This window comes from Jaminaea rosea (assembly GCF_003144245.1).
Source record: "Jaminaea rosea strain MCA 5214 unplaced genomic scaffold BDZ90scaffold_3, whole genome shotgun sequence".
Taxonomy (NCBI): Eukaryota; Fungi; Basidiomycota; class Exobasidiomycetes; order Microstromatales; genus Jaminaea; species Jaminaea rosea.
Window position 1 is genome coordinate 41,830 of NW_020289977.1, and position 11,060 is coordinate 52,889.

The following is an 11,060-nucleotide window of genomic DNA, read 5'->3' on the forward strand; positions in this document are numbered from 1 at the left end:
CGCGTCGTGATTGATTAGGACGGCATCGGAACGGAAGCGTCTCTCGTCCTCGCACTTTTGATGCCCCGCCAGTCGCCGAGAGCGAGTGACCGGCTGAGTGAGCGGGCGAGCGGGCAAAAGTGAGTCGAGCTCACATAGAGAGGAGCGCGGCGGCGGGGCGGGCGGACGGTTGGCTGCTGCTGCTGCTGGGTTGCTTGTGCCCTTGAGCCTTGAGCCTTGAGCCTTGGGCGCCTTGAGTTTTTGCACCCTTCGCTCGCTCACGCACGCAGGCAGGCAGACAGGCAACCAAGCCAGTCGACGACGACCTTGAATTCATTTCTCTCCTTCTCCACCCCCATTTCTCCCCCCCTTGACCTCTTTCAAAAGAGTTCTCTCCGCTTTTTAAGCAGAGAGAGAGAGAGGGAAAAAGAAGAAGACAGACGTCAAGTAGACGATAGAGAGAGAGAAAGTCGAGCGACGCTCCTTCCTCGCCTTCGTCAGCGTCCCTGTTCCCCCCAACCTTCCAGGCGGTTATCCCTGCCTCGGTTGTCCTTTTTTGTCCTACTTCCACTTCATCAGAAAGGGGAAGTGAAGTCGCACTCCCCACAGCAAGTCACTCTCATCCACACAGGGAGTGATCAGGCATCGCAAGTCGCCAGGAGCGCACGACGACTTTCGACGCCCTTAGTTCCCATCTAGTCCTCATTCGCGCTCACTCATCGACGTAGAATGAGCACGACACCGGCTCAGCAGCAGCCGCAACAGTCGCAGAACGCCAGCCCAGCAGCAGCAGCAGCAGCAGCAGCAGCTCCCTTCAACTACGCTGCAGCCGCTGCCAAGTCGAAGCAGCAACAGCAGCAGCAGCAAGGAGGAGGAGGAGGCGGCGCAGCAGCAGGCGCCGCATCCTCTACCGCCACTTCATCAGGAAATGCGTCGCCCGCTGATGCTGTGAGCAGGACTGCCACGCCTGGCGTCAACGGCTCAGGGGCGAGCGCAGGCGCAGGCGCAGGCGCAGATGCTCGTCGAGGCGCACCAGTTAGCATGGCGAAGCCATCCGTTTCAGGTGGACCAGGAGGCATCAACTTTGGCTCCGTCCACGACTCGAGCGCTGCTCTCTCCTCCTCGCCCGCCGTTCAGCCTACATCGGGACAGCATCTGCAGGGCGATAAGCCAGCCCTCTTTGGCTCCGTAGAGGCTGCAAAGCAAAAAGTCGTCGGCTTCGGTGGCCAGGGTGCCGCAGGCTCCACCAATGCAGCGACTCCGGCTCCTCGCGAGAAGGTCGACTTCCAAAAGCTCTTCCAGGGTGGCGGCAAGAATGCTGCAAACAAGGCAGCCACACCTGCTGCTCCTGCCAATACCGACTCACAGAACGGCGTCAAGGCATCTTCTGCAGCCCCCGCCACCGAGGTTCAGCCCCCTTCGTCGCCTGCTGTGAGCAACCGCAACGGCACCGCAGCAGCAGCAGCAGCAGCCAACAAGCCGCCATCTACACCCGCTCCTGTCGGCGGCAATCCGTCCCTCTTGGCAACGCCTCAGCATCACCACCCAAACGCCCAGAGCCAGCCGTTTGAGCCGCAGCGCTCCCCCTCTCACCACTTCAGCACGCCGAGTGCAGGTGGTATGCGCGCTCCCTCCGGTGGCATGCCAGCACCCTTCCAGCCTCATCAGCCGCGAAGCCCGCACCTCAATCAGTCACCTATGCAGCCGATGATGGGCGGCGCTCAACCTCACTGGCAGCAGCATGCTCAGCACGCCGCTCAGCAGATGTACTATCCGATGGGCGCGGGAGCGTACGGTTACCAGTACGCAGGTGGCCACCCGCCTCAGTGGCAGCAGCAGCAGCAGCAGCAGCAGCAGCAGCAGCAGCAACAGCAGCAGCAGCAACAACAGCAGCCGGGCTTCGAGGCCCGCTCACCGCACGCCTCACCAATGGTGCACCACCCTCCCTCCACGCCCGCAACCATCTCCTCCCCAGCATCCAGTCGAGCACAGGCTGCGCCCTTCTCGCCCTCGACTGCTCCCAGCAGCATTGCGTCACCTTCGATCCACGGCGGTCATCTCGGAATGGGTCGCCCTCCGCCTGCCTTCCAGATGCCAGGCGCCGGCTATGGTCACAGCCCGAGCCACTCGTTCAGCGGCGCCAATGCCATGAGTCCTTCGGCGAGACAATTTGAGCCTGCACAAAAGCGCGCGAGCAGCGCGATCAGAATTGTCAACCCTGACACCAAGGCGACAGTCGACGTCAAGGCTAGCCCAGCGCCGACGCCGAAGCCTGCAGCCCCAGCAGCCTCACCCGCTCCGACCAACGACAGCAAGGACGCTACGCCTGCCTCTACGCCCGCTGCCACCCCGGCGCCCGCCCAGGCACCAGCTGCAGCACCTGCGACTCCCGCCCCTGCAGCCGCAGCCGCTCCATCCACGCCCACGCCCGCAGCCGCAGCCGCTCCTGCCACGCCCTCATCGAAAGGCCGCATCGAGACGGCCAACGAATTCCAGGCGCGTGTAAAGGCCCTCGCAGAGGAGAACCAGCGCAAGAAGGCCGCAGCAAAGGAGGCCGCCCTCGCCAAGTCTGACGAGGCCGAGCAAGAGCGCAAGAAGAAGGCAGATGCCGACGCTGAGGCTGCGAAGAAGCGCGAGGAAGAGGAAAAGGCGCACAAGGAGCGCGAAGCCAAGCTCGAGGCCGAAAAGAAGGCTGATGCCGAGAAGAAAGAGGAGGAGGCACGCAAGGCCGCCGCTGCTCAGGAGCAGGCTGCGCGGGAGAAGGACGAGGCCGATGCCAAGGTTGCCGAGGGGCCCAAGGCTACTGCGGACAAGGCGGAGCAGGACGAGCAAAAGGTCGCCGACCGTGTCATCGACACCAATGCCGCAGGCACACAGGCAGAGAGCGCCAAGCTCGACGCCGAGGAGTCAGTCGCTACGGGCGAAAAGTCCGGCGCAGAGGCAGGCAAGGACGCTCTAGGCACCCCACGCTCCGTCGCCGACATCGAGCGCATGGCGCGAGAGGCATCGTCTGTCCCCTCCACACCGCACGAGACGGTCGGCCGTACCCCTCTCTTCCCCACTACGCCCCGCACTCCTGGCACACCGGGCTTCGCTGGCCTCCCCGCCAAGCCCATGAGCTCCATGTCCGCCTCTACCAGCGCCAACGGCGGTGTCGGTAGCGGCACCAGCATCACACTGGACAGCGCACAGCTCGAGAAGCGTCGCAAGCCCGCTGCACTCGACACTGCCGCGGCTCAGAAGACGGCCTCTGCCGCGCCTGCCAGCAGCAGCAGCGAGCCGCCAGCCTCTGCTGCCTCGCAGGCCCTGGGCTCCGCACGCTTCATCGACGACATCTCCAAGGTTGCCTACCCAGAGAACGTGCAATCTCCGAAGCCCGAGCTGAACAAGACTGCCGAGCCTGGCAAGTTCCGCTACGACCGCGACTTCCTGCTGCAATTCATGGGCGTGTACTCAGAGAAGCCGCTGGATATGCCCCCGCTCGCCTCGATTGGCATGGAGCAAGGACAGATGGGCGCGGGAGGCCGTGGTGCTGGCGGGCGCAGGTCTTCGCAGATGGGTCCTCCCGCGGCAGGTGGGCGTGGCCAAGGACTGGGGCTCGGCGGCCTCGGTGGAGCGGGTGGTGCCTTTGGGCGTACCGGGTCAGGATCAGCCATGGGTGGTATGGGGTCGTTCTCCCACCCGCCCAAGACGAGCGAGGAGCGCTTCGCCCAGTCCAGCTCAGGCATGCGACCAGGCGGCGCATTTGGCAATTCGGGGCCCATGGGCTCGTTCAACGCCAGCAGCCGTACCCAGCCCCTGTCGCGTGGCGGCAGCGGGTCGGGCGCTCTGCCCTCTCGCGAGATGATGGGCACAGGCGTCCCTGCAGGCGCTCGCACAGCGTCTAGGCGTGGCCGCACACGAGAGCCAGGAGGAGGCCGCGGTGGTGAGGGCAAGGTCAACCCGCCAGAGAAGGGTGGGCCGACGATCCCCATGGACCAGGTTGTTCCTCTTGCTCACTCGGACACTAGATGGCAGGCCGGTACCAAGGTCAGCGCCGATTCGCCCGAGCTTGTGCAGCGCAAGGTCAAGGCGCTACTCAACAAGCTCACCGTCGAGAAGTTTGCCAGCATTTCGGATCAGATTCTGGAGTGGGCCAACAAGTCTACCGAGGAGAATGATGGGCGCACGCTGCGCCAGGTCATTGCGCTCATCTTTGAAAAGGCCACGGACGAGGCTGCCTGGTCAGAAATGTACGCGCAGTTGTGCCGCAAGCTCCAAGAGAAGCTCAGCCTCGACGTCCAAGACGAGGGCCTTCGCACAGCCGACGGCAAACCCGTCACTGGTGGTCACCTTTTCCGCAAGTACCTCCTCACCCGATGCCAAGAGGACTTCGAGCGCGGCTGGGCCATGCGAGACGCCATGGTCGACGCAGCCAAGAGTAAGGAGGCGGAGGACTCGGCCAAGAAGGCTAGCAATGAGAAGGCAGAGGCCGAGGCCAAGGAGGCTGCCGAGCGCGGTGAGAAGGTCGAGGAGAACAAGGAGGCAGAGCTCATGAGCGACGAGTACTACGCTGCGGCCAAGGCGAAGCGTCGCGGCCTGGGTCTGGTGCGCTTCATCGGCGAGCTCTTCAAGCTGTCCATGCTCACCGAGCGCATCATGCACAACTGCATCAAGAAGCTCCTGAGCAACGCTACAGACCCCGAGGAGGAGGAGATCGAGTCCCTCTGCAAGCTCGTTACCACCGTCGGTCGCCAGCTCGACACGGAGAAGGCTCGCGGTCACATCGATATCTACTTCCAGCGTATGCAGCAGATGAGCAAGAGCGAGTCGATCAACTCGCGCATGCGCTTCATGATCCAAGACGTCATCGAGCTGCGCGCTGCGGGTTGGAAGGGCAAGCAGGAATCTGCCGGACCGAAGAGCATTGCACAGATCCACGAGGACGCAGCAAAGCAGAAACAGCAAGCAGAGGCCGAGCTTGCTGCTCGTTCCCGCGGTGGACCCCCCTCTCGTGGTGGATCGAGAAGAGGGCAGCAGCGTGGCGATTTCCCCGGCCCTGGTCAGCCTGTGGGTCCCGACGGGTGGACGTCAGTGGGCAATGCTCCTCCTCCGCCGCGACCGACCCGTACGGGCGACATGTCCGCCTTTGGCAAGGGCATCGAGCGCACCGGATCTGGGCGACCGCTCTCTCTCGGCTTGGGACCGCAGAACGTCTTTGCCAAGAAGCAGCAGAAGAGCTCTGAGGACGGATCCAAGCCGCCGAGCCGCACCAACTCGAGCGCTAACATGTTCGAGATGCTCAACCAGGCAGAACCGCCGCAGCAGGCTGAGCGACCCAAGCTCAACTTGGCGCCGCGTACTAAGCCGGCGCCGGGTAGCGAGGGGCAGGACGACGAGGGCGATGAGGGCGAGGACGACGAAGAGGAGGGAGACGACGCAAAGGATGGCGATGCTGAGGACGCTGCCGCGCCGGCGGATATGGACGATGCGACTGCGACACGCAAGATCGACAATGACGTAAAGGAGTACATGGAGATCCGCGACGTCAAAGAAGGCGCCATGGCTCTCGAGACGCTCCCAGCATCACGGCGCCCCGCCTTCATCACCAAGATCACAGAGGTGGCCCTCAACAAGAAGGAGGACGATGTCCGTCTCGTCTCGCGTCTCTTCTCCTCTGCCCGTGAGTCGTCGCTGCTCAAGGACGAGGACTTTGAGGCCGGCTTCAAGGAGGCAGGAATTGCCATGCTGGACGATATTTCCATCGATGTGCCGAGCGTGTACAAGTTCATGGCCATCCTCCTCGTCGGGGCTGGGTTGCCGCAGGAGAATGTGGAGAAGTTGGCAGAGAGTGTAGAGGGAGAAGGGATTAAGACGCCTAAGCAGAAGTTGCTGGAGAAGGTCGAGGAGGAGCGTAATGTTGAGGCGTAGGCGTAGGCGTAGATGTGAAGAGCAAAACCTCATCTCAACTCTTCTCGCTCGCCTCGCTCGCCTCGCTCGCCTCGCTGGTTCCCCCTCTTGTCAGTGTGTATCCCCCCCCCCGCACCCAGCAGCCCGTCGCCGAGCGTTGCGTTGCCTTGCGTTGCGTTGCATCGGTCACTATCAAAAATGGCAATCCTCACCGTTGCAGTTTGACCCCCCACACCCACCCAGTTGAGCGTGAGAGTGTGAGAGAGTTTCGTTGCGGCGAAGTGGGCTGAGTGAGCGTTCTGCTGATGCTGAGCTGTTCGTTGGTTTGTGCATCGTTTATGCCCCGCGTGGCTTTGAGGTCCGCCGGTCCGACTGGGCTGCTCAGGGCCAGTCAGTGAGTCCAGTCCAAGCGCTCGACTTGGCTCGCTCGGTCGTGTCGACTTGTCGAATGGGATTCGGCGCTTGCTCCTCTCTCTCTCTCTCTCGCACTCTCGCTCGCTCTCTCCGTGTTGCAGCAGCCTTGCCTCGCCTTGCCTTGCTCTGCCAGCTCTCTTCTGTGCTAGCTGTGCTTCATCGATTAAGCGATTGCTCCTTCTTCCCCTCCTCCTCCTCCTCAGCAGAGGTAGCACCAATTTCACCCTCGTCGTCACACACCTCTTCTCTCCTCCGCCCCCCCCCCTCCCCCTTCACTCGCATACAAGCAGCAACCACGAAAGAGGGGCTGCGGGAGTCGGGTGTTTTCTCACCAATCACTCGACTCACACGCCCGGAGAGCCCCACCAATCAACCATTTCTAGCGCGGTGCTTACATCCCCTACCCCTTCCTCGCACGGAGCTATCAAGCCCTCCTACACCGCCCTCGCCAGGATGCAGAACATCACCGATCAAGAGCTTCAGCGGGAAGTCGAGGCACTCAAGTCTCATCGACGCATCTCGGTGAATCGACCCATTCTCGACCCAGACCTCCCGGACATGGCTGCTGTTCGCGGCGGCGGGCAGGAGATCATGGCTGCTTCGCCGCATCGACAGGAGAGCAGTGCGAGTAATCGCAGCAATAGGAGTGGGGGAAGCGATGGCAGCGGCGGCAGCGGCGGCGGCGGAGGTGGTGTCGCGAGTCCACACGCTGCGAGCCCGCCGTCAAGTCTGAGGTCGCTGAGGAGACCCATGGGAGTCACGCTCAATGACGATGGACCGTCGAATAGGCAGACAGGAGCGTCTGGATCGTCTTCGTCGAATTCAGGCGCCGGCTCTGGGTCTGGACGTCAGGCATTCACTGCTAGGCGGCGTGGCCCTGGTGGCGAGGGAACATCAATCCGTAATCGCCCTCGAAGTCCGAGTGCTCAAGCATTAGCCGCATCGTCCTCTGCAGCTGGATCCTCCGCATCATCATCTCCCTCGTCATCGACAGACAGAGGAGGGCCTACGGACCCCTCTCACCTCTTCTGGGTGCCTGCCTCCATCCACCCAGAGATCTCCCCTTCCCACTTCAAGCAGTTCCTCCAAGAACACGCCTCAAGAGCAGTAAGAGAAGGGACCCCACCTCCAGGCGAAGCCGGCCTCAACCCTCTCAACTCCTCCCTCTCCTCGTCCTCGTCCTCTTCCTTCGGCGTTGTACAGCAACCCACGTCGCCTACTTCCCCCATCCTCGACAACACGCCCCCACCCAGTCCCATCAGCTTCGCCTCCCGCCAAACCAGCATCGCCCGGCGTGGCAGCACGCTCCGTAGACAATATCGCCCAGAGAACGATACGGATGACGATGAGGCCCCACCACAATCTGTGGCGCCTGTCCACAGAGCAGGGGAGCCAGCGCTCAGCATCATGGACCTGCAGAAGCTCGAGGCCCTCGCCGAGGAAGCGAGCAAGAGTAGCGACGAGAATGAGCTACGGAGCGTCCTGAGGCGGACGATGAGCTTGGGAGCCGGGCCTGGGGCGACGATGGATACCGTGGACGCTGTCCCTCCTCCAGCAGGGGAGGATGGAGACTCGCCCCTCATCGTTCCTCCGCCTGGACAGATATTGAGGAGAGCAGCCCGCACCAAGATCAGGAAGAGCTCCATGTCCGGAGTAGAGGGGGAGCAGCGTTCCTCCCTCTCGTCGCGCATGTCCCGGCGTCGAGCCATGGCTGGTCAGTCCATGAGTGGAGGAAGCGACACGGCGTCAGAGGCAGAGACGACGATTACTGAGCGCGGCTCTCGTGGAGCAGACGACGATCTGTCGTCGGTGGGTCTCTCCCTCATGCAACGCAGAGCCAGTGATACGTCCGACTTGTCCTCTTCAGGCGACGATGAAGGGAGAGAGTTGGGATCCAGAGACGATACGACCGAGTCCATCTTTGATGCCTACTCTCGCGAATCGCGCGAGTCGATCTTCTCCGAGGGGAGTCAGAGAACTAGCACGACGAGCATCACGGGTGGAGACGATACGTTCGAGGGGATGTTGAGCAAGTGGAATCTTGACGATCGAGCTGCGGGTGCGAGCCAGCAGGGCGTCAGCAAGTCGCCCCCGGATACGCCGACACAAGCATCCATCAAGTCCAGCGGGGCAGGGGCAGGCATGGGAGGAGGAGGGTACTTCGATATCCCGTCCCGCTCAGTGCAAGAAAGCGGCCGTTCGAGCAGCAGACAGGGCACGATGCTCGTTGACTCCCCCGTACAGTCACCAGAGACAGAGGCACAGCCCCAGCCTGCCCTCACATCGTCCCTGGACCAACGCGCCCAGACGGACCCGCCTTCCCCCTCCAACTGGCCCGTCGCCGTCTCCCACGTCCCGCCTGTGCCCTCCTTTGAGAAGGCGAGGCAGCCGGCCTCAGCACCTCCACAGCATCAACAGCACCAGCAGCAGCCAGCGATCCGCCGCCAGCCTTCCGATCAAGCACAACCGCAGTCTGCCCTCGCCCAGCTTTACCACGAGCAACGCCAGCAGCAGCAGCAGCAGCCGCGCGCTCAGAGTCTCAACGCTCCACCGCCAAGCGCGCCACCTTCCCTCTCCTCCGGCCCCGCCTCCAAGTCAAAAGATCGCGAGAAGCGCTCGGGCGGCTTTGCCAGCTGGTTCGGCATCGGTAAAGACGACGAAGATGGAGCGCGTGCTGAGAAGAAGAGGGAGAAGGCATCGCGCAAAGAGGAGGCTGCAGCAGCAGCTGCAGCTGCCGCGGCGTCGAACACAGCGGGGCCCTATGCTACAACGCCTGGCAGTGCGCCTACGGGCGGTGGTGGCAAAGCCGACAAGGGCGAGAAGGAAAAGGGCGAAAAGGATGTAGGCTCCTTCCTTGGCGCCTTGTTCGGCAAGAAGAAGGGACACGACGACGCCGAGCGCTCCAGCTCTGCCTCTGATCGCCATCGTGGAGGGCAGGGCTACGATGGGCAGCTCACCGCCGGATCGCTACTGGACCAACGCTATTCGGGCGGACCGGGAGGGGCGATGCGTCATTCCTACCGGTACCCGATCCATATCGAGCGAGCCGTATACCGGCTCAGTCATATCAAGCTGGCAAATCCGAGACGCCCGCTTTATGAGCAGGTGCTGATCAGTAACTTGATGTTCTGGTATTTGAGCGTGGTCAACCGTAGTCAGCAGCAGGCACAGCAGCAGCAGCAGGCGCAAGCCCAAGCCCAGCAACCGCAAGCGAGTCAACAGCCGCAAGCCCAGCAGCAGCAGCAGCAGCAGCAGCAGGAACAACAAATCGCCCAAGCGACTCCCAAGGATCACGGGGAGCAACCCTCTGCTCAGCCAGGAGCATCTCAGTCGGATGTTCCTCCCTCTCAACAGGCCACGGCCTTGAGCAGCGCTGGCAGCTTCGAGCACCCCTCTGGCGGGGACACCCCCATCGCTGAGCCAGCCGCTCCCGCCACAGCCCCTGCCCCGCCTTCACGTACTACGCCCTCGAGCTCCTCCTCCTCGCCCTCGTCCTCCTCTCCAACAAAGACCAAAAAGTCCGGCCTGGTCAAACCCAATCGCGCCCCTCCCGGGGGTCATCGATCAGCCGAAACGCCCATCCTTGCCGCGGGGTACGGGGCGCAGCATCGTCAGATCAACAATGACCTTGCGCTCCAACAGCATCAGGAGCGTCAACAGCGCGGTGCTGCTGCCCAGCAGGAACGCCAGCAGCAGCAGCAAGCGGGTGGAGGGAGGAGTGGCCAGCCAGTCCAGGAGTACAGCCTCGCGGCAGCTACCGGTGGGATCAGTGTGGGACAGGTCATAGATCCACGGGCACTGCAGTATGCCTATTTGCAGCAGGCAGCGGGTCAGGAGCCAACGCGCGAGAGGGAGAGAGAAGAGGATTCCGCATCGATGCGATCGACGGGAAGTGCTGGGTCCACCACTAGTCCGAGGACTAGCCCCGCAATGGCACCCCAGCGTTCTCGTGGCCTTGGCGGGGCAGGGAGTGGAAGTGGAAGTGGCAGTGGAAGTGGCAGTGCGGCTTCCTCAATCGCCCCCTCTGGCTCGGGCTCAGGAGCGGATCTTGCAAGCAGTTCGGGCGCTTGGCTCGGTGGGGGGCGGAACAGCGGGAGTAGCAGCGGTAGCGGCAGCGGTAGTGGCGGTGACAGGAACGACTGGCCTGTAAGCGGTACCGGTGCAGCTGGCGGGGGAGGCGCTGCTGCGAGTGGGAGGACGCCACGGTCCGCTGCTGCTTCTCCTGCTGCAGCGACGACTATGAGCGGTACAGGGCGAGCGAATGGAGATCAGTCCATGCCACGAGGACGGGAAGTGAGCGGAATAGGTGCTGAGGAGCACGATGCCCCTTCTACAGCCAGCAGACCACCAGCAGCGCGTCGTATCCCTTCCTCATCCTCTTCCTCATCGGCCTCGGCCTCGGCTTCCTCGGGCTTCTATCAGCCTGACACCAGCGTCAGCGGTGCGCCTCGGAGCAGCGTTGAGACGAGGGGCAGCACGGAGAGGTTGAGGCAGGAAGGAGGCGATGTCGCTGTCCTCGGCAGTACGGTACGTCGGCCGATGGGGGGTGCTTCGAGCTCCAACGACCTCAAGACGTTGAGTGGCGGCAGCGCTGCTAGTGCGGGTAGGGCGGGGGCGCAGCAGCAGCCTTCCCGCTCAGTATCTTACGGCGCGTGGGAGTGGCAGCATCAGCAGCAGCAGGGCGCCGATCTGGGCGCTTCTGGTCCTGCCTCGAGGTCTGGCGTTAGGTCACCTTCGGCTTCCGCCGCCAGGAGAAGAGAGTAGCGTGCTACCGCCTC

At 63.1% G+C, this 11,060-nt stretch overlaps 2 protein-coding genes across 2 annotated transcripts; both read left to right on the plus strand.

The window, feature by feature from the left end:
* The first annotated feature begins 332 nt into the window (after positions 1 to 332).
* On the plus strand, positions 333 to 6,006 carry BDZ90DRAFT_230733 (hypothetical protein). The gene has a single exon (XM_025505584.1). The coding sequence runs from the start codon at positions 709 to 711 to the stop codon at positions 5,887 to 5,889; it is 5,181 nt and encodes a 1,726-aa protein (XP_025363322.1). The 5' UTR covers positions 333 to 708; the 3' UTR covers positions 5,890 to 6,006.
* Positions 6,007 to 6,735: 729 nt separating this feature from the next.
* On the plus strand, positions 6,736 to 11,046 carry BDZ90DRAFT_278144 (hypothetical protein; the record flags this gene model as incomplete). Its single annotated transcript, XM_025509068.1, has 1 exon — positions 6,736 to 11,046. One exon carries the CDS (start codon positions 6,736 to 6,738, stop codon positions 11,044 to 11,046), a length of 4,311 nt encoding a protein of 1,436 aa, XP_025363323.1.
* Positions 11,047 to 11,060: the final 14 nt, after the last annotated feature.

What these genes read in the sequence shown, in the direction of transcription:
- BDZ90DRAFT_230733 (XM_025505584.1), top strand. Translation starts at nt 709, where the DNA reads ATGAGCACGACACCGGCTCAGCAGCAGCCGCAACAGTCGCAGAACGCC.